This window comes from Sander lucioperca, chromosome 3, assembly GCF_008315115.2.
Source record: "Sander lucioperca isolate FBNREF2018 chromosome 3, SLUC_FBN_1.2, whole genome shotgun sequence".
NCBI lineage: Eukaryota > Metazoa > Chordata > Actinopteri > Perciformes > Percidae > Sander > Sander lucioperca.
In genome coordinates this window covers 37,814,333-37,842,159 of record NC_050175.1, presented here as the reverse complement: position 1 = coordinate 37,842,159, position 27,827 = coordinate 37,814,333, and the positions used below count along the sequence as shown (strand labels likewise).

The 27,827-nt window shown below is 41.5% G+C and overlaps 1 protein-coding gene across 2 annotated transcripts; it reads left to right on the top strand.

Annotated features, from left to right (window-relative positions):
* The first annotated feature begins 9 nt into the window (after positions 1–9).
* On the top strand, positions 10–27,630 carry cars1 (cysteinyl-tRNA synthetase 1). Of its 2 annotated transcripts, XM_031323489.2 has the most exons (23): positions 10–147; positions 3,286–3,516; positions 7,778–7,869; positions 9,422–9,510; positions 9,637–9,733; positions 11,218–11,316; positions 12,489–12,638; positions 14,559–14,699; positions 16,089–16,177; positions 16,894–17,015; positions 17,406–17,518; positions 17,684–17,812; positions 18,389–18,518; positions 19,811–19,914; positions 20,262–20,359; positions 20,544–20,733; positions 21,047–21,115; positions 21,551–21,632; positions 21,820–21,900; positions 23,269–23,336; positions 24,892–24,951; positions 25,028–25,111; positions 26,080–27,630. In XM_031323489.2, exons 1-23 carry the CDS (start codon positions 126–128, stop codon positions 26,206–26,208), a joined length of 2,469 nt encoding a protein of 822 aa, XP_031179349.1. In that variant the 5' UTR covers positions 10–125; the 3' UTR covers positions 26,209–27,630. The 2 variants fall into 2 exon arrangements, with proteins under 2 accessions (XP_031179349.1, XP_031179350.1); XM_031323490.2 differs by lacking the exon at positions 3,286–3,516.
* The last annotated feature ends 197 nt before the right edge of the window (positions 27,631–27,827 follow it).

Genomic DNA, 27,827 nt, shown 5'->3' with positions numbered 1-27,827 from the left:
CCCCCCCCTGCTCTCATGTTCGAACACATTGGTTCCTGTTCCTACCGTTATAGCGTTTAGTGCACGGGTTCTTCTTCCGGACACGTTATTGTTGCATCAGCATCCAACCATCCAGCACTGTAGCCATGTCGACCTCAGGAGAGACAGGTAAAGTAAACAATGTTTATTTTTCACCTTAAAGACACGTACGTTGAAAATCCGTGAGAATTTTATGACGAACTGTCAAAGCCAATAAGCTAACACTAGCTTTATTAGCTTTCTCAATTCGTGGTGCAAAGCCTTCGCTAAATGTAACCGGTGAGTGAATGATAAACCGAACCCCCTTTAAAAATCTGGCTATTTAAACTCCTAGTGAATTAAGCTGAATTTAACAGCAAAGACGCGCAAGTCAATGAATACGATTCCAGATTTTCTAGATTTAAAGGCGACACTATTCGCTTCAGTACACGTATTTAATATAGCAGTGTTTTATTCAGAAAACTGAAATGTCAGGTGTTGAAATTGGTTCCGATTTTTGAATAGTGTTTGGTTGGGCGTCTTCCGTAAAGGGAGACTGTACTAGGCGACTGTGATAAACTAAAAGTCTTTGGGGTAAAGGGATATAAATATGAGAATAAAACACAACAGGGCATAACATGCTGGTATAACCGCAAAAACTGTAATGTATGACTTAAAATAAAGACAATATATTTATTCCGTTAAACGTTACTCTGCCTGAACTGTTGCAGCTCAGCTTGTCATCTTTACAGGTCCTGGGCAGATGTTGTTATACATCCTGGTTGACTGCGGATAATATTGATAATGTTAATAATAATGTTAGTTATGTTAAAATTATATATATATGAACGTGTTTGTTCTTACTTTCAGTTTTTCTCAGTTGCATCATCCGTTACATTTCTGTTCGACAATTTCATTTTGTTTCACTCATCTCTAAATAACTACTACTCAAGTATAAAATGTCCTAATACCCTGATGAAATCACGTATGATTATTATTATGTAATGCTGGGTTTTTTAAGTAATTAATTAAGGATGACATGCTTAAGGACTGCATTGAAGTCTATCAGCATGTCTCCACATTTTTGATGCGAGTTTGCTTTATAAGCTGCCCAAGAACCACATTCAATGTTATGTTTTGGAGCACATTTTTATTCAAGATCATCCAGACGAAGTTGTGATGTGTAATTGTTCCATCTGGATCTACTTTTTCTTCCAGCTGTCACTTTGTGGTCAACCCCTATTTGTGTCTATACTGTCTGTTACTTTTTTTTTGACTTTGTTTATAAATGTAAGTTTCAATTTGACTTTCTGGGTTTCACTCTTAGTGTGTTCTGGAAACTTCATCCAGTCCATTTCAGTTTCACTCTTCATTTCATTTCTGGGAATTGTGTTTTGTATTTGTTTGTTATTGTCATCATTAACAATAATGTTAATAATTAATAATGCCATCATCAATTGTCATTATATATGAGTGCAGTGTTCCTTCTCTCAATCAATTCAATTTTATTTATAGTATCAAATCATAAGAGTTATCTCGAGACATTTTACAGATAGAGTAGGTCTAGACCACACTCTATAATTTACAAAGACCCAACAATTCCAGTAATTCCCCCAAGAGCAAGCATTAGCAGTGGCTACTGCGACAGTGGCGAGGAAGAACTCCCTTTTAGGAAGAAACCTCGGCAGACCCAGACTCTTGGTAGGTGGTGTCTGACGGTTGGGGGTGTGAATCATCAGGCATCAATCATTTTCATGTTTTCATTTTGTCCCCAGACACAATGTCAGCCAGCACTTTGTACTCTGGATTCTTCGGTACAAGTAATAAGTTCAAGAATGGGAACATTTCCATTTTATATTTGAAGTAAATAATATGGCCGAATTTGATTCTAAAGTGTGTTACTCGGCACTTGCTTTTTGATTTTCACAAATAATGAATCAAAAATGATCATCTTAAAGTAGAAGATGTACTGTCTATCACATCACATAAATTATGAACAGGTGTGGTCTTTGTTTAATTTTCAATCTTAGTAAAATAAATGTAAGTTTCAATTTGACTTTCTGAGTTTTACTCTTAGTGTGTTCTGGAAACTTCATCCAGTCCATTTCAGTTTCACTCTTCATTTCATTTCTGGGAATTGTGTTTTGTACAGACAGAAAAGACTTTGTTCATCATGGATATAGAATTGTTATTGCAGGGGGCAGAACTGATTTACTGATCAAGATTGATTAGTATTTTGGAACTTTTATATATTAGTTTACTTATTTATCATTGTTTTTTTTTTATCACACTTAGAGCCCATTCCCCTTTAGTGTCACATTCTCTCTGTTTCATGTCCTGTTTCTGAGCCCTACAGTGACTGCTGTACATCCAGCACCATGGCCAGAATCAGTGTTGTTCCTTATAGTTGTTGTCAGACACATGTTGCAACATCTGGACTGTAATAAAACAACACTACTTCTCCTTTGACTCAGTCATGAGTGCAGTGTTCCATCTCTCCACGCCATTCAAATCATCTTTTCTAGATCTACTTTTCTCTAAAGTTATAACACGATACTGAGAGGAGAGAAATCTAAAGGATTAGGCTACACTCAGTCAAAGACAGGGATATGTGCCTGTCTGTTCTTTTGGGATACTGGGAGTAGAGATGTTCCGATACCAGTATCGGTATTGGCTCCGATACTGCCTAAAACGCTGGTATCGGTATCGGGAAGTACTGGAGTTTATGCATCCATCCGATACCACATAATAAAGCCCTAAAGAAAATCTACGTTAAAGTAGTTTATTTATGTTCTTTTTCCGTTATAACTGACTGTCAAACTGCAGAATAAAAGAAAGTTCTGTGGCGTTCATTGTTTGATTGTTCATGTTTCACAAAGAGTTTAACTTGAGCCAGACCGACAACAAAGATAGAAATCATATTACATCCATACAGGGATAGTAGTATACAGCTGTTAAAACATACAATATATGACACACTGGTATCGGATCGGTACTCGGTATCGGCTGATACGCAAGTTCAGGGTATCGGAATCGGTATCGGGAAGCAAAAAATGGTATCGGACCATCTCTAACTGGGAGTTTGTGTCATATAATCTGGAGGATTTCAGTTCAGTTTGAACTTTTATCTTAGGCTACATAATTTGAGTTGGAAGTGTGCTGACCTGCTGCTAAACGCAGTAGGTCTCTGCTGTGGTAAACTCTCGGTGCTGTTGTTGGTGTTTTCCTCAGGCTGTTGCAGCCTAGTCTGTAATCCTTCTGCGAATATTTGCCCTCTTGTTTCTGCAGCCTTTGAGTATGGCTTCTTGCTTCAGATAAATGAGGAGGCCGCGCTGGCAGCGGCCCTGAATGACTACCTAACGTCACGCAGCTACCTGGCTGGGTTCAGCCCCTCCCAGGCCGACCAGAAAGCCTTTAAGCTCCTCCACAGGCCCCCAGACCCGCAGCATGTCCACGCTCTGCGCTGGTACAGACACATAGCAGCCCTGCAGCAGGACCTCCTCCACCCTGAGAGCAGCAGTGAGTAGACAGACAGCTGTAGGCATGAAGAGGCTTAGACTAGGGCTGCACGATGTATCGTTTTTTTATTGTCATCGCGATATCAACCGGACGATAAATAAAGACATCGCGGAAGGCTGCGTCATGTTGCGAAAGACACTTTTTTTTGTGTTCGTTGAAAGAAAATATCAGCAGAAAAACTGCACTTTAAAATGTGAACTGTCATTCTTTTTTTAGTGGTGCCTTTTTATATTCGATTCAATGTTCAATGTGTTCAATGTCGTTTGTTTTAAATTCAACAACCATTTTGTTGTATGTTAGCAGAATACTGAAAGCAGCAGAACTGAGTTCACTTTAATATCTGTTTATGTATCGCAAGTATGTATCGCTGTCTGAAAAGAGAATTTTTCCACACGCCATGCGGTAAAATCATAGAACGAGCTTCCAGAAGAAGTTGTGCGTTCCCCTTCAATTAATTCTTTTAACAATAGGTTGGATGCATTTTGCCTGTCAAAAGGTGTAAGGTATAATTATAAAGCTTGTCAGTAATTTATGTAACTTATTTATGAATTGTTAGAAAATTTCAATCATGAAATGAATGTGTTTCATGAAAACATGTTAAAATGTGAACGTTGCTGAGTCTGGAATAGAGGATTTTATATCCTGTACCAGAATTTTTTTCATTAAATTTCATTAAGTAATATCGTTATCGCGATATTCAACAAGGTCATCGCATATCTCATATTTTCCTCATATTTTCCTCATATCATGCAGCCCTAGCTCACACCTGATCACGATGTACCAGTCTGGATGTTGAGGCTGTCTGAGGTCCCCAAGGCAGGAAACATTCTCGTTGATTAAACCACGTCTACACTACTGCGTTTTCATTTTTATGCAGCGCTTTGAGACAAAAACGATCGCCGTCCACACAAGAGTTTTAGCTCCAGTAGCAGAACTAATCTCCGTCCATATTAACACATCTGACAGCGCATATCACATGACCATTCACACACACACACTGGGCATGTGCGTGCCGGTGTAAACAGGAAGCAGTTTGTCTGATGTTACTCTGCGGTTGAAAATCACGATGTATAAGTTGAAAATACTTTGAAAGAACAACAGAGAAAAGTAACAAAAGGGATTTATTAGCTTGGAGCGAGGACGAGGTGGAACTGTTACTGAAAGGTATGTAAGCTACCTAACTGATGGAAACTGATGGACGTGCGTCGTCGTTTCCAAAGCTCTCCGTTTGTGCCCGTCCAGACCACAACGCAACCCTGGAAGTTTTCAAACTAAAACAGAGGCAGCAGTGTTTCCAACTGTCTCTGTTTTAGTAGTGCGGACGCGAGGTGTAAACGTAGCAAAAGATACTTGTTTTTTAACCAAAACGTAGTAGTGTAGATGTAGCGGGATCGTGCCTGTGTTCCCACTGCCCAATGTTCCCACATTTCTAAGATTTTTTTTTCCAAAATTAGGCCCTATGTTCGCCTAACCCCTAACCCCCTTGAAGGGAAATGTAGGAACACAAGACCTAATTTTGAAAATGTCCTAGAAATGTGGCTGGGGCTGTGGGAACATAGGGCCTAATTTTCAGTGAAAATAAAATTCTTAGAAATGTGGGACCATTGGGCTGTGGGACCATAGGACTGTGGGAACATAGGGCTGTGGGACCTTTGGGCTGTGGGACCATTGGGCTGGGGGAACATAGGACTGTGGGAACATAGGGCTGTGGGACCTTTGGGCTGTGGGACCATTGGGCTGTGAGAACATTGGGCTGTGAGAACATAAGGCTGTGGGACCATTGGGCTGTGGGGCCATAGGGCTGTGGGACCATTGGACAGTGGGAACATAGGGCTGTGGGACCTTTGGGCTGTGGGACCATTGGGCTGTGGGACCATTGGGCTGTGGGACCATAGGACTGTGGGACCATAGGACTGTGGGAACATAGGGCTGTGGGACCTTTGGGCTGTGGGACCATTGGGCTGTGAGAACATTGGGCTGTGAGAACATTGGGCTGTGAGAACATAAGGCTGTGGGACCATTGGGCTGTGGGGCCATAGGGCTGTGGGACCATTGGACAGTGGGAACATAGGGCTGTGGGACCTTTGGGCTGTGGGACCATTGGGCTGTGAGAACATTGGGCTGTGAGAACATAAGGCTGTGGGACCATTGGGCTGTGGGACCATTGGGCTGTGGGACCATAGGACAGTGGGAACATAGGGCTGTGGGGCCATAGGGCTGTGGGACCATTGGACAGTGGGAACATAGGGCTGACCCCGATGTAGCCACCCTTCTGCAAACACTGACATGCATGAACCCAGAATTGTTTATCATTTGAGTGAATCCAGTTTCAGCTTTCACTCCTCTTGTCAGTCATAGCAGCATACAGTGTATGGGGCCTGTAGCTGGGCGCACGGGAGAGTCGCTTTATCACTGTTTAAACAAAACGTCAGCAGTTTTGCCCACAGGCACCTACCCAAAGAATAGGCCTACCTGATGTTGAAACAGCTTTGCAAACACAGAAGTGTGACATTTACAGGAAATTACATATATTTTATCTCAGGCTTGCACTGTATGTGTTCAAAAACATTTGAATATATATATATAATGAGATGCGCTCTCCTCGCTGGGCGTTTGGGCGTTTGCTCTGTGTGGCTTTGACCGCTCATTTTTTTTATATGGCTGCATTCCTTTGAGAAGAAGATGACCCTTCACTCTTCTTTTGTGGCATCTGACTAAAGGACAGAACACATGAGCAGATTCTACTCTCTTTTGTGTGCACTAGCCCAACTAACCTCAAGACATACTAGCTTTCACTACAATAATGTGTAAAACGATAGAGGAAATCTGTAATGCTTTACTGTTTTTGCACGATGATGTCAAGATTTCCTTCACCGTTTTACATTCAGAGTGATTCATACTTCAGTTGTGGGTAAAAACAAATGAATAACCACAGTGCATTTTGATGTTCACTGGCATGAGCCTGCTTAAAACATGTTTTTAACCCTCTTGTTGTCCTCGGGTCAAATTTGACCCATTTTCAAAGTTTCTGTGTCAGAAATATAGGTTACTTAAAACCAAATTACCTCAAAAATAACATGGATGGTTCCATACAACGCTTTTTGCAAGTAAAATGAAGGATCGGATCATTACTCTCATTGAATTGTCAACTTTATAGCATTTGAAAAGAAACTGAAATGGTTTCAAAACGGTTTCCTGACTCAACGTTGACATATACCAGTCTGTGATCCACTCCACATCCTCTGGTTTTAATTGTTAGTCAAAATAATTCATAATTTGTGCTTTTTTAAAACTAAGAAAGTAGGTTTAAGTTAATATTAATGAGGTTTATTGACCATGAATTCCAGAAACAAGGTTAACACTAGTGTTAATAGCTAATAGGTTAGAATGAAGTTGGCTAAGAAGATGTGACACAGAATGGGGTGATCATTTATACTTTACAGACAAAACAGAAGGAGGACAACACAAGGGTTAATGCAGCTAGATGCAGTCTGTGCTCTGCATCTTTGGCTTGAATTAGATTTCTTTTTTAGGAAATGAATTTAAGGAATATGAAAACTTCTGGGTGAATTCTCTTGTGGATGCTTTTTTGGTCACAGTTAGTATATTAATTGATGAGTCAAATAGCACAAAATGATCTGTAACAGTCTCAGGTGATTGTTTCAGATTTTTTTTCAAAGTAAAAATTCACTGGTTCCAGTATTCTTTATTTTGTGTAATAGTGAATTTAATATCTTTGAGTTTTGGACCGTTAGTCTGATAAAACAAACAATTTGAACTTGCGTTCTTGGGAATTGTATTGGGCATGTATCACTATTTTCTGATATTTTACAGACCAAAAGATGAATTGTTGATAAAAAAAAATAATCAGTAGTTGCAGACATAGCTCACAGTAATGGTGTGTTACAGATACAAGGGGGCAAGAAATTCAGAACCATATTAACCTTCCTTCCAGTGTTTCTCTCTGTGCAGTTCTGTGGTTCTCCAACTAATCTGGATTGACAAAATGCATTACATTTAAAGCTCCATGTGTAGATTTCTGTGTGAAAATAACAACATTCAAATCATAGTTACGGTTTTGTCTTCTGAAATATTAGACAATCCAAATTACAATTGGTACAGTTAACAATCCTACGCAACGTCGTGGCTTTAAATGCTCGTGTACAGCGTGAAGGATGGCAGAAAACATTTTAAAACTGGCAATTTGATGTAGGAAAATTGTCACTTTAGATAAGCTTTTTTCTTTCTTTCTTGATTTCAGTAAAAGGGAAGCGGGTGCAGCCCCCTTGGTCTCCACCAGCAGGAACAGAGGTTCCCCAACTTCGACTCTACAACAGCCTGACAAGAGCAAAGGTAGGCTGGAGGCAGGGGCGTAGCCGTAATGTCCAAAATGAAGGGGACAAGTTGTTCAGGAGGAGGATTGTTATTCAAAGATCCTTTCCTATTTGTCTCTCCAAATCACATCTCGCCCAATAGGAGATCTGCTAACATTTGAACTGGCCACACGAAGGTGGAGCAGGCCAATGAACCAAATATGTGGTACTAAGGTCATTAATATGGAAAAAGACAAGACATACAAAAAACAAAAAACTTATAAAATAGGTTTGTAGGAATAAAAAGAAGAATCCGCGCCAGGGTTGAGGGGGGGTAACTGTGGCGATCTGTGGGGGCATGCCTCCCCCTCCCCCCCGTGAGAACTTTTTGGCTGTAATAGCCCAAATTTGGTGGCCTCTGGCACATTCTAATGCCACTATTCCATCAAATACACTGATCTTAATTATTGCATATTTGAATGAGTTTTCCTCCCTATATTATTTGTATATATTTTTTATTAGATATTATTTTATTATTGCCTATATCTATATGAGTCTATCAATCAACTGAATCAACCTGAGTAACGTGCACACTCACCTACTTATGGTGCGTTCAAATCAACTCCGACGTGTTGTAAGTGTGGGGGACAGAGGGCACCGGCATGGAAAGTGCGGGGGACATGTACCCCGTGTCCGCTACTCCCTTGGTTGGAGGCAAATGTCAAATCCTTGTCAGTGTTTGTGTTCTTTGTGGAAAGTGATCGTTATAAATTGTCTCAAAAAGAATAAACTTCCTAACGTACGGAGCACAGAGAAACAGATTTTAAAGCAACACTAGAGAACTTTTCCCGCTTCGCTCCCCCTACAGGTTGGCAGCAGAATTGTCCATTACATTACATTGTCCAGTTCATTTGAACTACAGATCAGCTACCCGATCTGGCAAATTATTTATTTATTTTTTATTTAAATTACCCCAGTAATAATGCCCGGAATGATACCAAACTTCTACAGTAGTACAGTACAATAGTTTCTGTACTTATAAAACAAGGCATTAGAAAGTTTGTAACTACACCAGAAGTATATTTAAATAACACTGGCCTCGGCTGCTAACGTGCTATCGGCGCTATTGCGCAGTAGCAGCCGAGAGGAGTATCCATCAGGCAAGTGTTATTTAAATATACTTCTGGTGTAGTTACAAACTTTCTAATGTCTCGTTTTATAAGTAAAGAAACTATTTGTACTACTGTAGAAGTTTGGTATCATTCTGGGCATTATTAGTGGGGTAACTTACGAGATACAAATGTGGATCCGTTAGCGCCTGCACTAAGCTAACCAGCTGATAACGCTAACTCGACCAACGTTATAACAAGGGAAAAAAGCTTATGGGGGGGTGTTTGGCTCGAGGTCAAGGTGCAAAGCAGCCTAGGGTGAAATTACTCCGCACCATCACTTTAAGTTAGGATGCACATGAGTCCTTTTGTTATTATTGAACATGCTGTGCTGTGTTCTTCTTGAGGCTTCCCAGACACATACCACTGGTTAGTTGCATGATTGTTTTGTTTTTTTATCAACTCACAAACTTTATGTTTCAGGAGCCGTTCGTTCCCCAGAGAGGGAATAAAGTCACATGGTACTGCTGTGGACCGACAGTGTATGATGCCTCACACATGGGACACGCCAGGTAAACAAAAAAAAAAAAGTAATGCGTATTCAAGTTGTGAGTTTCATCCTTAATTGTGCAAAGTTACTTTGTTTGTTTTGGTGTAACTAGATTATTTTTTATTTTCTAATGTGTCTCTTTGTACAGGTCCTACATATCTTTTGATATTCTGCGAAGGATACTGAAGGACTACTTCAAGTACGATGTCCTCTACTGCATGAACATCACAGACATAGACGACAAAGTGAGTAGGATTTAAGCGTCGGGTATACTCGAGCGCGACACCGTGCGCGGGCCGCCGTAGATGGCGTGCGCGCTACGAGCGTGCACGTTAGACGTTTATGCTCAACGCATTGTTCGTTGCATTATTCTCCGAAACACCAGAGGGCGTACAGACAAAATAATCTGTAAATAAGCAAGAAGTAGAGAAGATGGGTGCCTGGATAGCTCACCTGGTAGAGTGTGCGCCCCATGTACAAAGGCTCAGTCCTTGTCGCAGCGGCCGCAGGTTCGACTCCGACCTGCGGCCCTTTGCTGCGTGTCATTCCCCCTCTCTCTCTCCCCTTTCATGTCTTCATCTGTCCTATATAATAAAGGACTAAAATGCAAAAAAAAAAAAAAAAAAAAAAAGAAGTAGAGGGCGCCCGGATAGCTCAGTTGGTAGAGCGGGCGCCATATATAGAGGTTTACTCCGCGATGCAGCGGGCCGGGAACACCGCACCGACCATAAATTAAGCTATATACGAAAGGTTTATTCTCCACGGCTTTGTACTTTTTAATTTTTTTTTTTGCATAATTTTTCTAGACCTGACCTTAAAGGGATAGTTCAGACGTTTGTTCAGTGTGGTTGTCTGAGCTACTTCTCCATAGTCAGTGTGTTAGCTACAGTAGATGGCGGTCGGCGCACCTCCAGTTTTGAGAAGCAGACAGGAGTACCGACACGGAAGCTAAGCTAATGTCCTGCTGTGGACGGGGGCAGCAGCTAAATGCATTTTTAGAGAGAAGACACACCAGCCCGATAATCGGGCGTCGGGCCGTCTGGCGAGGTCCGTGACTCGAGTCTGTTCTGTGTGTCCCGTGCCGTCGGCCGTCCGAGGAGCCGTCGGCCTTCATTTGGGCCGACCTGACATGCTCAGTCGGAGACAGGACAGTCGGGACTCACCCGGAAATGGGGAGCGGATGAGCCTCTCACAATCTGACGAAAATCTTTTAAACTGACCTTTGTTGATCTGAAATGAAGACAGATTCAGCAACTGCATGGCCTATTTCTCTCTTAAAATGTTTTCAGAAACACGTTTCGGTGAACTATTTTAGTACAATATGAGATCGTATTCTGAACTAGCCGCCATGACAGTCTGGCTGTGAATTTCCGGAGAAAAAAGAACCACCTGACGCGTTCGTCCAATCAGGTTTTCATTTTCTGGGAAATAATCAGACTGTTAATGGAAACAATACAGAGCAGCGCCGTATGCAGCTGCTGGTATGGAGACGTATTACGTTTCGCGCACGTGCAGAGCGTACGCTCAAGTCGGCGTCGCCTCAGTGTGTTCTGAGGCATTTTTTGACCTCGGGACCCGACTGATCAGTCCGACTGGCTTTACTGCCGACAGTCGGCCGTCTGGTTGGTGTGTCAGGGCCCTTAGACACCTAAAAACCTCTATCTGTTAGTTTCTCTTAAGTCATTATGTTTAATTTTTTTGGCTTTATGTTGGTATTTCTCCCTCTCAGATCATTAAAAGGGCCCGGCAGAACTACCTCCTGGACCAGTACAAGGAGAAGCAGCCACAAGCTGCTCAAATACTGCAGGATGTCCTGAGCGCCAGAGGGGTGAGACCAAACTCTCAACTAGCCTTTGATAGACAAGTTTCCAGGGGCAGTAAAGTATATCAGATCAAATGTTTGGGAAGCAGAGACTGGTTCAAACAAAGGGCTGTGATTGGTCGGACACTTTATCTGTGGTTTGAAGCACCAGAGACACTATAGCCCCAACCCTAAGCATGGATATCTTCTGATGAATTCTAATTAGATTAGAGAGAGCAAGTATGAACTGAGGGGAATGTGCATCTTCACAAACATAAAGATTAGAACAAATGTAAAACAAAGATGTATATCAGTGAAAGGAGTAAAAATGTGTTACACGCTACAAAGACTTAAAAAATACTAAACAGTAGGATAATTAACAAATATAAAAGCAAGGCATGAATGGCAATGTGTATATGATGTTATTTTTTTCTGCACACATGTGTGATAATTAGGGCTGCCACCTCTTAGTCGATTAGTCGACTAATCGGTCGTTTTGGTCTTAGTCGACTAAGATTTCTTTAGTTGATGAGTCATTTTTTATGCTTATTCATGCTTAATTACTCATTTCCAAGAAACTTATGAGCACATTTCTGGTAAGCACAAGATTTAAAGTGGTGCTTTTGCAGGATTAATCAGTTTTACAGATGGTTCATTAACTACATTTATATTGTGCTTTTCTAGTCTTAACCACCTCTCAAAGAGCACAGCTCTGTCGATTACATCAACTAATCGATTAATCGACAAAATCATATAAGTGTTAGTGTTAGAATTTCTTTAGTCGAGGACAGCCCTAGTGATAATATGTATATAAAATACAGAAATGAATAATACATTTTAAAAAATTGCTAATATCCTGAGGGACCTAAGAACAAAATAAGAATAAAATGGATTGTAAAAAGGGTTGGTGTAATAACCAAATGCTTCAACCTACACCTTTTCAATCAGTATTGATTATAAATCAGTTAAGATGACACAGTATGAACTAAGGTGACATTTTTTTAATTTTATTTTTTTATACCATTTATGTTATCTAAGTCACGCTGTGTATTTGTGTGACTGATTGATTGAAATAAACTAAACTAATCTAAACTAAAATCAATACTGATGATTATACAATTTATAGACTCGACTTCATTTAACCTGTAGGTTTCTGTCTTTTTACTTAAATCCTCATGCGTGCGTGTGTTACTTTTCAGCCCTTTCAGGCCAACTTGGCTGAGACGACAGACCCAGATAAGAAGCAGATGCTGGAGAGGCTGGACGCTGCTGTTACAGCCGCTCTGCAGCCCCTGCAGGCAGCGGTGGAGGGCAAAGCAGCAGACGAGGTCGTACAACCCCTGGCACAGGTAAGACTCACCGAGCAGATCGCCATCTCTTTGTGATTCTCAAGCCTTCAATTTATAGACTTGGATTAAAGGAAGAGTTTGACATTTTGGGAAATGCAGATGGAAAGATCGATACCACTCTCACATCTGTACGCTAAATATGAAGCTATCACCAGCAGCCAGCTAACTTAGCTTAGCACAAAGACTAGAAACAGTAACTTGTTTGATAAATCGGTACAAAAACTCTACAACCAGTTGCCAGGCAATCTTCTCATCTGACTCTGGGCAAGAAAGCAAATACGTGTATTTCCCTAAAATGTGGAGCTGTTCCTTTAAGAATCAGAATCAGAAAAAGCTTTATTGCCAAGTACGTTTACACACACAAGGAATTTGTCCTGGTGCTGTAGGTGCATGTCACATAAAGCAACACGCACAGACACACCGAGTCGCCATATTCGGCGCCAAAACAACTCTCTCTTAACTCTCGCAGGGACAGATACAGCATGACATGAGGAGAGGAGAGGGGGAAAAAAAGCAACTCTCAGACTATCCTCATAAAGATAAGAACAGTGTGGGAACAGGAAAAAACACCTCAGCACATAAGCACACAAACATTTGCACTGCAGCACATAACATAACATAACATAAATGTACAGTTGTACATTTAGCGGCGAAGGCGTGGGACTGGGGAGAGGGTAGGTTCAGGGAGTTTGGCCTGCTGAGAAACGTACAGCCCGGCAGTCCCACTAGTGTCCCAGTCCTCAGAATGTTATAGCGAAAACACAGCACGTTGCCATGGTGACACCCTTGAACAGTCCAGAACCGATACGACAATCAGCAGGCAGTGGGGAAGACGGGGGAGGAACCAAGAGAGTCTCACTTGCAGAGCCCCTACAGGGTGACTGTTTGTTCCAAGAAACGGCCTTGGCAAGGCCGTTCAGGATAAGGGAGCTGAAAGATTAAATTTGTTTTGTCTACACGAATGGCTGCTCTAATTTAAACATTCATTCTATTGTTCAACTGTTCAACTGTTCAACTGGTCAATTTTTCTTTCCAAATCCATGACCTTCCTCATGATGGTATCCAAGCCGCGGGTCATTACCATGTTGTTTTCCATCACGCAATTAATAGTTCCAGTTTGCGAACTGATCGCTTTTTCAACAGCTTCAGTCAGGCCAGGCAGCTTCCTTGGGCTTTGGACAGCTACCAAAGTCTTTTCAATTTTTCGATAAACCAGAGCGAAGCATCCTCCAATCAGCAACATTCCAGTTATCAGGGTTCCTGATAGGGAAGAGAGGGTTGTGGTCTGGGCGCCCAGATAGCTCAGTTGGTAGAGCGGGCGTCCATATGTAGAGGTTTACTCCTCGACGCAGCCTGACCTGCAGCCCTTTGCTGCATGTCATCCCCCTCTCTCTCCCCTTTCATGTCTTCAGTTGGCCTAAAAATTCCCCCAAAAAATTATATTTAAAAAAAAAAAGGGTTGTGGTCTAGATTAGAAGTATTCCTGACAAAAGAGTCCATCACAAATTAATTTCTCTTGCTACTTAATATAGTTGACAGAATTTTCAACTGACTGTTTATTTAATTTATGCAGTTTACAACAACAGGGAGCTCTTTGCAGTAAGTGAACTTTTCACTGAGAAAGTGAAGTATTTAATATTCAGGGTTTTTTTTGGAATAAACATAAGAAGTGCTAAGTAGCTAGCATGAACAGTGTTAGAGGAACAATTTAGTTTAGTCTCATTTGGGCTGGAATACACAACATTTAATATTGTCAGCCTCATATTATTTGCTTTCGATTGACTGATATATATTTCTTCTGTCATGGCAGGAAAGCAGCGACATGAAAAGATACAGTGTATTGCTAGATAAATTGAGGGGAAGAAAATACAGATTTCCAGGCTTTAGTTAACTGTATTTATTAACTTTGTTTCTTCCAAGGTGCTGTTGGAGAACTCCAAGGACTTGCTGGCTGATTGGTTGGATAAGCAGTTTGGAAGTCAAGTCACAGAGAATTCAATCTTCTCCATTCTCCCTAATTATTGGGAGGGAGAGTACCATAAAGACATGGACGCCCTGAATGTAAGTAGAGGCTCAGCAAAGTGTTTTCTAAAGTCCTGCTCAGGCAAAAAAAAAACCACAAGGAGCATCATAAGAGGGGGAGAAATAAAATGATTTGGTGCAGCCGGTGTACAGTGGTCCCTGCCTCGTACTATCTAACCCCTACAGTCACATTAGCTACAAGAGACAGCGACAAAGCGGCAGGCTGCCATTCATTTTCAATGGGAGTGGCCGTTTGCCAGCGACAAGCGACGAGCTTGCGGCTGCCACAAGCAAGGCGGGGCCAAAATAGACAAGAAATCTATATTATGCAAATGCTGGGCGATGCGACAAAGCGACTGCCAATCAGAGTGAAGGCAGCGTGACCTATGCACGTTGGTTGATTGAGTCGAAGAAAATCATTCAAGATGGCGCAAATACTTCAGGACATCGTATTTCTGTATATATCTGATATGTTAGGCATTTTATCTCATATATTTTGTTACCCCTATCGAGAAATAAATACTTCTAAATCCAAAAACATCGTTCTTGTGACTTGACAATACCTCCTAAAGTGACTTGTAAGACCTCTTGCAGATACTAGGCAATAGCATGCTATTGTCGATACAGAAGCGTCACCGCATCAACCGTTCACAGAAACAAATCGATCAAACTTTAGTTCCGCAAAGCTGTGAGGAAAAACTTATTTTAGTGGTGTCCACGTTCCCGGTCCTGTATAATCTAACCTTAATCTAACGTATACCTATGGGTCTATCCACAAAGTAAACAGAGCGGACGTGCTTGAAGGTAGCACCAGAGAATTTCTGTTTACTTTTGCCAAGCAACCAGGAGTAGCTTTGATTCTATTCTTTGTGTGTTTGTTTGTCAGGTACAGCAAATATAATAGGATGGTCTGATTTTTAACATTACATTGCATTTATACTTTGAACAGTTGTGTCTTCCATTAATTTGCATGCAAAACAAAAGGCCTTAAGAATGTGGCAAAGTATGAATGTGGTCAGTGTAGCGTTATAAAACACAGTTTCAGGGTTTGAAACTGGAATGCCATTTCAGTCAATATTAAATACTGACTGTGAAATAAATCCTAAAATAAATCAATATAAATATATGAGTCAACCAAATAAATGGGTTTTAAATAAATAAAAAAAACGAACTGTATTTATAGATTTATATTTTCATGTATTTATGTTAATTATATAATTTATTTATTACATATTGACTGAAATGCTATTCCACTTTAAATATATTACACAATATGTTCTATAAGTATGTGGACAGCCCTGTCTTTGGTTTGGGCTAAGCCCCTTTGTTCCTCTGATGAAAAACTCTTAATGCAACAGTTTGGGATACTTATAGCCAAAATAGTTTACACACATTTTGTGTACATAAATTGTCTTTGTGACCCCCCAGGTTCTTCCGCCAGACGTCCTCACTCGAGTCAGTGAATACGTGCCTGAGATCGTGGAGTTCGTGAAGAAGGTTGTCTCAAATGGTTACGGGTGAGGAAGAAACTACCAACGTCTACAATTCATATTACACCCACATTGTTTGTTATTAAAGGACAAATCCGGCGTAAAATGAACATATGGGTTAATAACACATGATTACCGAGTCGACAGTTCTCTGGGATATGATTTCATGCTAATCGAATGTGACCAGTGACTAGTCGTCGGGGCAGAGGATAAAGTAAAAAGAAATCTCTTTTTCTACACCACTAACAAGGCTCAAAATAGCACCACACTTCCACAGTAGTTCCAGTCGAACGACGAACGCCATGCTTGAGCTATGTTATTAGTTACTGGTTGCACGGCGTTCATCGTTCGACTGGTCATGACTGTTTTCCCAAGATGGCGCCTGCCTGTATACGTGAACGGTACAGTCTTTCTAAACTATCTTTTTAATAAACTGTCTGTACACTTACAAAGTTCTCAATGCTTCGGTTTACATGTAGGGACCCTCATTATGCTACGGTTGAAGTGTGGTGCTATTTTGAGCCTTGTTAGTGGTGTAGAAATAATACTTTACCCATGCCCCGACGACTAGCTTTATAAGCTAGTTAGCGGTTTGCTATAAAACTGGTCACATTCGATTAGCATGAAAACATATCCCAGAGAACGGTCGACTCGGTACACGTTTTAACCCCTAGGTTCATTTTGTGCCGGATTTGGCCTTTAACAGGACAGTTTGAATTATTTGGGTTTTCTGATGTTTACAGGTATGAATCGAACGGTTCTGTTTACTTTGACACCTCGAAGTTTGATGCCAGTCCACAGCACTCGTATGCCAAACTGGTGCCAGAGGCGGTCGGAGATCAGAAAGCTTTACAAGAGGGAGAAGGTAGATATTTTCACATTTCAACTACCAAAACAAGACTCTGCTGCCACACGTTTTAGTTTGTAGGAAAATTAAATCTACATTTTAGTTTTGGTGCCTTCTTTGAGTCGGCAAAGTTAGTTTTTATTTTGGATGATTTAAAAAAATATATGTAGAATGAATAAAAGAATAAAAAAAAGAAGGGGAAAAAATATTTTTCAATATAACACACACCAGACCCATTTGAAAAGGGATAGGTACGTTTTCACGTTTACGTTTCAATTCAAATCTTTTAAATCTTTCACGTTAACATGAATGCTGAAGATGGATTTCTCTCTGTAACTGTATTACTCTTTTTATAAGTCAGTTACGATAGTCTTGTTGGTCTTTTCTGTATCTTGTGTGGCCCTGCAGGTGACCTGAGCATCTCTGCTGACAGATTAGGTGAGAAAAAGTCTCCCAATGACTTTGCCTTGTGGAAAACCTCTAAGCCCGGAGAGCCTTCATGGGATTCTCCATGGGGGAAGGTGAGAGTTAATTCTTAATGTAGGTGTGTTGTTAAACTCATGCATTATTTCTACAACAGGATGCTAGATTGCATATTCCAGAAAGTAGAAAATGAGGAACCTTTTGATGTGATTGATGCAACATTGATTGGTTTGGCTCTGTTGAATATTTTGAAATTGTAACAGGGAAGGCCGGGCTGGCATATCGAATGTTCGGCCATGGCTGGCTCTATCTTGGGAGAGTCCATGGACATCCACGGTGGGGGGTTTGATCTTCGATTCCCCCATCACGACAACGAGTTGGCTCAGTCTGAGGTATCAAAGCAAAGTCTTTCTAAGTTGTTATTTGCTCCTGTTTGTCTTTTAAAGGTGCTGTAGGTAGGATTGTGAAGATCCAGGACTTAGCCAAAACGTTCTCAGTCCCTCCCCCCCTTTCTGCTAAAGCCCAAACGGTCTCCTAAGCTCCTTCCCCCACAAGGGAGAATGAATGCGTGTGCATGAGCAGTGATTGACACGCAGTTAGACACCCCCCCTGGCCCTGATTGGTCCATCTGAACAGGGAGCGGTGGATTTTTGCAAATCTCACTCCAGGCTGTAGGTGGAGCCAGAGGAGCTGGATTTTATTTTAATGACCTGCTTCATGTAGTTCTACTGGAACATAGGGTCAGTTTCAGCAAATATGACAGAAAGTTAGTTTTATAAGTCTTACCTACTGCACCTTAAGTACTTTAACTTGCCCAACATTTGAAACATGTACAGTATGCACCAAGTGAATAAAACACAGATAACATTCAAACAGTAGTTAAAGATGATTAACTGTCATATATTTGGCCATTTCCAGTCAAAGAGAAAGTGACAGAGTTTAACCACCATTGGTTATTGTCTTCACAGGCTTTCTTTGAGAACGATTACTGGGTCAGATACTTCCTGCACACCGGACACCTGACGATCGCAGGCTGCAAGATGTCGAAATCTCTGAAGAATTTCATCACAATTAAAGATGCCTTGGCAAAGAACACAGGTGACCCATCTGGTTCTGCTTGATACCACTAATGTTGTAGACACCTGTTGTTATTTTTATTTTAAATATATGCCTATCCTATGTTTTTATCGATTAAATCTACCCATTCCAAAGGAAAAGGAAGGAAAAAAACAAGATACAAGTAAAGAAACAAAGAAATGAATCACATTTGTAACCCATTATGAAAATGGTTCTATCAGCGGGGCGGCTGTGGCTCAGGTGGTAGAGCGGTCGCCTATCAAGGTTGGTGGTTCGATCCCTAGCCCTGCAGTCTTATGTTGAAGTGTCCTTGGGCAAGACACTGAACCTTGAATTGCTCCGAGGCTGCGCCATCGGAGTGTAAATGAGTGTGAATGTTTATCTGATGAGCCGGTGGCACCTTGTACGGCAGCCTCGGCCACCAGTGTATGAATGGTTCCTGTACTATGTAAAAGCGCTTTGAGTAGTCGTTAAGACTAGAAAAGCGATATTTAAATGCAGTCCATTTACATTAAACTGAAGCTTATATAGTCCTATGTTGCACTCCCTTAAAGTTTCCTGGCAAAACCCCCCGCCAGAATTGTAAAATGCAATTGTAAAATGCAGCCCACCGATTGTGATCATGCTGTTTATATAGCGGCAGTTCTATGAGAATCACCGTCCTGTTTTCTTTGTGAAGCCCTTCGAGATGACATACTGGGATTCAAGGCTCCAGCTCGCTACAGAATCATGAGCCTCTGGCTACAGCTAGCAGAAGGCTAAACTATTAGCAACATTTTCTCTCCATCTCGGAAACGCTTCAACGATATCGACGCATGTTTTATTGTGTCAATTGTCAGACTCTCTTGTTGAACGGCCGTCTTCCTTTTTTTTGGTTTGCTCTGCAGTGTCGGCAGTTGTTGCCAATGCTTGAATAGAAACTTTCCGCCATTGAATCAGGCTTTCACCATCTGAAGGGACGTGTGCTTGCGTCTGCATTTGTAGAACAGCCAATAAGAACGCCCTCTCGCTCTGAAATGATCTGTGATTGGCCAAAGTCTCCCATCACAGGCTAGATTTTCTAAAGCCTGAAAAACACCCTGGTGGAGGTGCAGAAGTCTAGTTTTATCAGAACACTTGAAGTAACAATACGCTGAAAGATTATTATGGAATTGTTGTCCAATGTTGCCAACTAATAACCGCCTACCCAGCTTTAAGTTCCTGCAGAGGGCATCTGGAACACGCCCTTTTGCCGCTGTGTCAGATAAATGACAGCAGAAGAGATTTAGTTTGTTAGCGTTAGTTTTAACACTCCTCTTTTCGTCCTCCTGCAGCTCGTCAGCTCCGTCTGGCTTTCTTGATGCATTCCTGGAAAGACACCCTGGACTACTCCTCCAACACAATGGAGTCGGCCGTCCAGTACGAGAAGTTCATGAATGTAAGGGACGAAATGACAAATGGGCTTTTTAGTTTAGAGGTGGTATAAATCTTGAGAATCACTTTTGTTTTAAACTAATATGCTGTTTGGTACCCATTTTTAGATTAGATCAAATTAGACTTTATTGATCCCAAATTGGGAAATTTCAGTGCTACAGCAGCAAAATATAAGACACACAGCACACATATAGAATATACACGAAATGATAAAAAGGATAGAATACAAGAACTATTCAAAAATAAAGATAAGAAATACAAAGGAAAGAATGAACAAATGTATATACAAGTGGCAGTAATAATAATGTACAACCTACTTAATAGTATTTGTTATTTATTTTCATGTAACAGGAGTTCTTCCTGAATGTGAAAGACATAATGCGCGCTCCTACTGACATCACCGGGCGCTTTGAGAAGTGGGAGGCAGCAGAGGTGGAGCTCAACAACAGGTAAGAGAGTAAAGATAGGAGTTAATATGGGAGACAAAGCTCCTTAACAGGTTTAACCTCCTGACATTTTCCCAAATGGGTCAAAACAAGCTTGAGACATCTGAAGATCTTGATGTTTAGTAAAAAAAAAAAGAGGACCTACAAAAAAACAACTGAAAGCCAAACGGTTTGTCGTGTTGTTCAGTTTCTACGACAGGAAGTCTGCCGTCCACGAGGCTCTGTGTGACAACGTGGATACCCGCACCGCCATGGAGGAGATGAGAGTGCTGGTCGGCCTTAGCAACAGCTACATCGCCAGCAGGAAGAGCGCCAAGCTGCGGCCCAACCGCATGCTGACGGAGAGCATTGCCGTCTATCTCACCAACATGCTGAAGGTGAGCACGTTTTGACTGCTACTTTTCATGCAGCAGACGGCTTTAATAGTCCTAACTGGAATGCAGCAGGCACGTGGGACACTAATTAATAGGGGTGGGGGAAAAACATTGATACAGCATAGTATCGCGATATTTTCCGTAGCAATACTGTATCGATACACAGACACCAAGTATCGATATTTTATTATGTACGTGTTGGTCAGTTTGTCTGCTTGACAATCCAATTTTGCAGCCATAAAAATTTAAGTGAGATGAACAAACAGAGACTTAAAAATATGATTTTCTTGTATGAAATAATCCTTTTTTTATTCAGATATTTGGTGCCATTGAAGGATCGGAGCCCATTGGTTTCCCAGTGGGAGGACAAAGTCAGAGCATCGATGTAAGTAAAGAGACACTTTTCTGGGTTTTCTCTGTTTTTTATTGTTGATTATTTCATGATAGGATACTGCTTATTAATCATTTTCCAAATAAGCAATCTGTAACTCACTTTACATTTGTGTCAAACGCATACGTCAAGTTACTAACACCCCGTACTAAGTCAGTCTACTTAGCAATTCTTTGGCTTTATTTGACCCAGCAAACCCCTTCTCCCGACAGCCTGCAGTTTCCTCCCTACCCCAGCTTTTTACGATTTCCTTTGACTGAATGGCTAAATGTCTCTACTTTAAATTTTAGATATAGTTTTGTCAAAGCAGATTGTCACACCAAAACTCAAAGTAACAGACACCAAATAGTTAATGCTCCGATTTACATTTTCAAGCTGTGGGTATTGAAATGACATACAGAAAGATAATGTTGCTGCTGTGTTTGCCAGCTGGAGAGCACAGTGATGCCGTACCTCGCAGTGTTGTCAGACTTCAGAGAGGGAGTCCGAAAAATTGCCCGAGAGCAGAAAGGTAAGAACTTGTATTTTACATTTTAGTGTCCAAAAGATGCTAATAATTCAGTTCTGCTTTTTTTTTTTTATTACCTCTGCTTAAAATATCACGTTAGTGTTGAGATATTTCTCATAATATCTTAAAACTTTTTACCTCAAGGGTTTTGCTTCAGGGTTTAATTAAAGTCCTGTTTTTAATCATCTAGTGACGGAGCTGCTGCAAATGTGTGACGTTGTCCGCGACGATACGTTACCAGAGCTCGGAGTGCGACTGGAAGATCACGAAGGTAACAACTGAAAACGTCAATATTCTAAGCATGTATTTTTGAGGGAAATAATGTTAGTTTTGAGCAGTGTTGTAGTCAAGACCACAGAAATCGAGACCAAGTCATCACCCAGACCAGAGTGTATCGAGACTGAGACTTTGAGGGGTTGAGACCGAGACAAGACCGAGACTTTGAGGGGTCAAGACAGAGACAAGACCGAGACTTTGAGGGGTCAAGACAGAGACAAGACCGAGACCTTGAGGGGTCGAGACCAAGACAAGACCGAGACTTTGAGGGGTTGAGACCGAGACAAGACCGAGACCTTGAGGGGTTGAGACCAAGACAAGACCCAGACTTTGAGAGGTCGAGACAGAGTCAAGACCGAGACTTTGAGGGCTCGAGACCGAGTCAAGACCGAGACTTTGAGGGGTTGAGACCGAGACAAGACCGAGACCTTGAGGGGTTGAGACCAAGACAAGACCCAGACTTTGAGAGGTCGAGACAGAGTCAAGACCGAGACTTTGAGGGCTCGAGACCGAGTCAAGACCGAGACTTTGAGGGGTTGAGACCGAGACAAGACCAAAACAAGACGGAGACTTTGAGGGGTTGAGACCAAGACAAAACGGAGACTGTGAGGGGTTGAGACCGAGTCAAGACGGAGACTTTGAGGGGTTGAGACCGAGACAAGACCAAAACAAGACCGAGACTTTGAGGGGTTGAGACCGAGACCTGTGGTCTTGAAATAAACTTCAGAGTCTCTTTTTATCCGAGGCCGAGTAAAAATGTGGTAGATTCCGAGACGAGACAGAGACCTTCATAAAGTGGTCTTGAGACAAAGACCGATCTTGAATACTACAACACTGGCTTTGAGTTTTCATGCGTATCACTTCAGTATTTGGGTAATTTTGTTAAAATAAACTAGGGCTGCAACGATTATCACTATCGATTAATCTGCCGGTTATTTTATCGATTTATCATTTGGTCTATAAAATGTCAGAAAATGATGAAAAATGTTCATCCCAGTTTCTCATGGTCCAAGGTGGTGTCTTGTTTTGTCCAAAACTCAAATATATTCAGTTTAACATATTTTAAAACAGAGGAAAGCAGTAAGTCTCCTTATTAGAGAGGCAGAAAGCAGCATTTACATTACTTTAACGATTAATCGATTATCAAAATAGTTGGCGATTATTTCTCTGTCGGTCGACTAATCAATTAGTCGACAAATCGTTGCAGCTCTAAAATAAGCAACTCTGGCATCGAAGACGTAATTGAAAAGGTTTAAAAATTAGCATCAACACAGGAATACTTTGTCTTTTTTGTAATACTTGTAAAGACGTAAAGGCCAGGGTTAACTGGCTGAGTCTTGATGAAACAGTGACTGTGTTACAGGCCTGCCAACGGTGGTGAAACTGGTGGACAAGGAGACATTACTGAAGGAGCGAGAGGAGAAGAAGCAGGTGAGGGAGGGGTGGAAACGCCTATTTTATTGTAGCCACATTATTTACATAATACATAGTTAAAACACAAAGGGTGTCCTGTTTGGAGCACTTTGTTTCCTGTAAATCTGGAAGCATTTCCTCAAATTTGACAACAGTCAAATGGCATCTCAAATGTTCTGCTCCTTTTCAAAAGTAAAAGACACAACCACACAACACAAAGGCTCATGGGTATAAGGAAAGGGAAGTTTCCATCTTTCTGCCTGGGAAGCAGAGCAGAACAAAATAAAGTCTGGACTGATGGTGATGCCAGTTTTTTTGTTGTCTTGCCTGGCATGAACACCACAAAAGGTACAGTAGATTCACCATCTGGCAACCAATAAGTCAGTAAACATGTTTCATGCTTCTTGATGTCAGTGCTGTCGGAGCGGTGTGGACGGCGATGTGACACAACTGCGTCCTGGGAGACTGTGTGTGGAGGGTCTGAGCGCCTAGCCGTGCACCTCCAAGATTTTGAAACAACGTGAACACCGCATTGGAATGATTGGCTACAGAAGAGAAGAAATACTAGCCTGGATGCCAGCCGAATTTAGCTTCGGAAGTTCGGTCTGGACTTGATGCGTTGTGGAGCAACTATGCCCCAACCAGAGCTGTTCGGACCAATCAAATTGTCAGGGCGGGCTTTATACGATGATGGACAGATGATCAACAGTAACGTAATCAACCACCTCACCAAAGAGCACTTGGGTTGAATTTGTTTACAACAAAGATGGCTGGCGCTGGAGAATTGAGATGTGTAGATTCCGCCATGGCGTCTGTTATAGAAGATATCGACAGAGCATTATGTTTAAAAGAGGAACAGAGAACCGCGATCACGTATGTATACATAATGCCACACCCGTCCGCACGACACGGAAACTGCCGCCTCGGCCTTTGCTCTGTCGAAACCTGCCTTTGACTTGCAGCTTCTGTGACGTCTGTCTCCGATGAATGACCAGCCGGTTCGCGACGACTATGTGTGCTGTCTGCAGCGCCCTAGTCTATATGGACGACGTTTAATTTCTGGAATTGTTCAGGTGCCGCCGGAAATTCCGCCGGATGTCCCTCATTTCAGGACTATGGTTAACTGCTCCTCAGATCTCTGCAGGGTAAATCCAGACAGCTAGCTAGACTATCTGTCCAATCTGAGTTTTCTCTCGCACGACTAAAACAACTTTTGAACGTACACGTACACCGAGGCTATTTAGCAGAGACACTGTGGCTCCGTCCGGCGCTTAGCTCCGCCCAAGATGATTGTGATTGGTTTAAAGAAATTCCAATAAACCAGAGCACGTTTTTCTCCCATCCCAGAATGCTGTGTGGACTAGCCAGACCTTCCTCTGCAGCGCTGTGGAGGAAGGTCTGGCAATGTGAGACTAGCAGCGCCCTGAGTGCGCTAAACGCAAGAAGCATGAAACCTGTTTTAGTCTGTGTGACCGTTTACAGTCTGTGGACAACAGCACAACAAAGAAAGACCGGAGGAAAGCATTTAAAAACAAAAGGAAAGCTTCAGACTATTGTTTTTCTTCTTTAACAGATGGAAGAGGAGAAGAAAAGGAAGAAGGAAGAAGCTGCCAGGAAGAAACAAGAACAAGAGGTCACTCATAAAGGAAAAGTTATGTTTCTCTGATATATTGAACATGTTCACTTACTCGTGTCTCTTACTGTTTCAGATGGCTAAACTGGCTAAGATGAAGGTCCCTCCATGTGAAATGTTCCGCACAGAAACCGACAAGTATTCCAAATTCGATGATATGGTAAATCCCTCATGTACTTTTCACTCTGAATTTCAAAATAAGTATTTTATAGCATGATTACATTGCCTCGGGCGTCGGGTAGCTCACCTGGTACAGCGCGTCCATATATAGAGGTTTACTCCTCGACGCAGCGGCCACGGGTTCGACTCCGACCTGCGGCCCTTTGCTGCATGTCATTCCCCCCTCTCTCTCCCCTTTCATGTCTTCAGCTGTCCTCTATAAATAAAGGCCTAAAATGCCCCAAAAAAATAACAACATACATGATTACATTGCCTTTTCTTTTCCAGGTGAAGAATTTTTGTAGTTTGATGAAAGAGAATTTACACATTCATACTAATTTGAATTACATTGGCCATAGTGGGTTTTGTTTTATGACTGAACTGTACTGTGTGAACAATTTATACAGCAGGAAAAACATGAACAGAGCCAGCAGTATAGTTATTATGGATTTTGGTACTGTATGCAGTGTTTCCCACAGATAAGAAGGCAATTTGTGGCGGGGTGTCGGTCGGTCGCCCCGTGCCACAAATTGCTGTGTGCACGGGGGGAGGGGCTGTGTGTGTGTGTGTGTGTGTGTGTGTGTGTGTGTGTGTGTGTGTGTGAGCAAGACGCAAGTGACAGAGAGACGGAGGAGAGCAGGGAAAGGAAATGCGTGTTTTAAATAGCGTTAAAAAAAAATGTTTATAATGAAACGCAATGTGCGGCAGCAGGTGTTGATAGTGCGGCACACCGCCACAAATTAGTCTATGTGTGGGAAACACTGGTATGCGTCATCTCATTGCGCCCTCTTCTTCTGAATTTGTTAATTGGCACCTGAGAATTAGCTCCACCAGCTGACGGAAACACATCCATTTCAGTTTTCTTCTGCTGATTTTCTGGAAATCGGGTGACATTTTGTGCTACATTGAGATGGAAACTTATCCGAATGAACTCAAGACTTGTTGCTCTGTTCTTGTTGCTGTCAACAGGGTTTCCCCACTCATGACGTTGAAGGGAAGGAGCTGAGCAAAGGACAAGCCAAGAAGCTGCGCAAGCTCTACGAGGCCCAGGAGAAATTACACAATGACTACCTTCAGATGAACCAAAATGGCAACTGATTTTGTTCCCAAGCTTTTCCAAGTCATCCAGTCTACAGAAAACATTCAGAATAAATGTTTAGGCCAGAGATGCTGGGTCATCGTTTGTCTCCTCTTTATCTGTTTGGGATCAGAAAACATGTAAAAAAACTGCAAGTGATTTTTTTTTTCTTCTTACTGAAAGATACTAAATAATCAAAGTCAAAATGAGAGGGAAAAGAAATCAAGAACCAGGAGAGATTTCCTCCTTTTTCTGTTTTTTAACGAGGCAATAACTGTAAGTAAGGTTTCATGACGTGACAGTGTAGCCGAGTGCTAACTCATTAGCACTCGGCTACACTGTCTCCAAATGTTTTCTACATTAGTGATGTTTTTTGACGGAAACTCTGAGAGCACTGCCTTTCAGTTAGAGGATTACATAGATTTTCTACTGTATTGATGATTTAACTTTGGGTTTTAAAGCTATGGTGTGTAGTTTCTGTCGCCCCCATGAGGAATTCTAAGTAATGACAACAACACTGTCGGCACCACATGGTACAAGCTATGTATGCAGGTGCTAGTAGCCAAGGAGACACAGAGGATTAAAAAAACATGATGGACTCTTCAGAAGAGGTACTTTTCTTCACTCGAGTTTCTGCGCGGGAAAGTCGCCGGACGCCACAATCTTCTGAACATAACCATACTGAGAAATCCAGAGAGAGTTGTGTAGAGCTGATAGTCTTAATTAGATTTGTAGCAACTCATTTGGCAATGGCATGAATGTAACGGACGTTTTATTAATATCAAAAAGTTACGCACTGTAGCTTTAAAATATTAAACACAAGTTAAATACCTGCAGGATATTGGGATACATCCAACAGCTGGTCACTGCAGTTTTTATCAAACATTACTCAAACGGAAAGAGTGAAATTGTTGGGAACTATTTTCAGCGGCGGGTTCATTCCACATTACATGAGATGGAGCTCTATGCCACAGAGGAATAAGCTATATCAGACACTTCTTGTTTGTAGGAGCAATACATTGTTGGTTGTGATCTTTTTTGGGGGGATTTTATGGCAATGAGAAAAATATAGAATATCACCAGACTTATTTTAAATATGTGCCTCTGTTTTCTTATCATCCTGGAAAAATATAACTTCTTCATCCCTCTGTTGTGGCTTGAGTGAAACCACATGAAAAGGAGCTTTTTATTATTCAACCGTCCATTAGGATCATGTCTTTTTGTACTATATGTGTATGACAATTAAATGGTTCAGTGAAGGCATAGCTGCAGTAATTCTGTCAGATAGGAAGATGCTTAAATAAAGAGACATTAAGCACAATAAAATTGGTTATCCTTGTGAACTCTTAATATAATAGATAATGTCATGAATAAAAGATACATAACAGTGTGGATAGTTGTTTGTAACTCAAATAAAAGACCTCCAGACTGGGACAGAATTTGATTACAAACTCTTATTTTGAAATTCTGTGTGTCTGTTGTCCAAACGGAAAGTTTAGAGTTAGTTAGAGCAGGTGTCGTCAACGTTTTATAAACCAAGGACCCCTTAACTGAAAGAGAGACGGAGCAGGACCCCCTACTACACATATTGTATAAAATTAAATTGCATATTAAACTGGGCCTACAATAACATGTATGG

What these genes read in the sequence shown, in the direction of transcription:
- cars1 (XM_031323489.2), top strand. Translation starts at nt 126, where the DNA reads ATGTCGACCTCAGGAGAGACAG. An exon ending in TCACACATGGGACACGCCAG is followed by an intron (nt 9,511 to 9,636) that starts GTAAACAAAAAA and finishes CTCTTTGTACAG; the next exon opens with GTCCTACATATCTTTTGATA. An exon ending in AGCTTTACAAGAGGGAGAAG is followed by an intron (nt 17,016 to 17,405) that starts GTAGATATTTTC and finishes GTGGCCCTGCAG; the next exon opens with GTGACCTGAGCATCTCTGCT.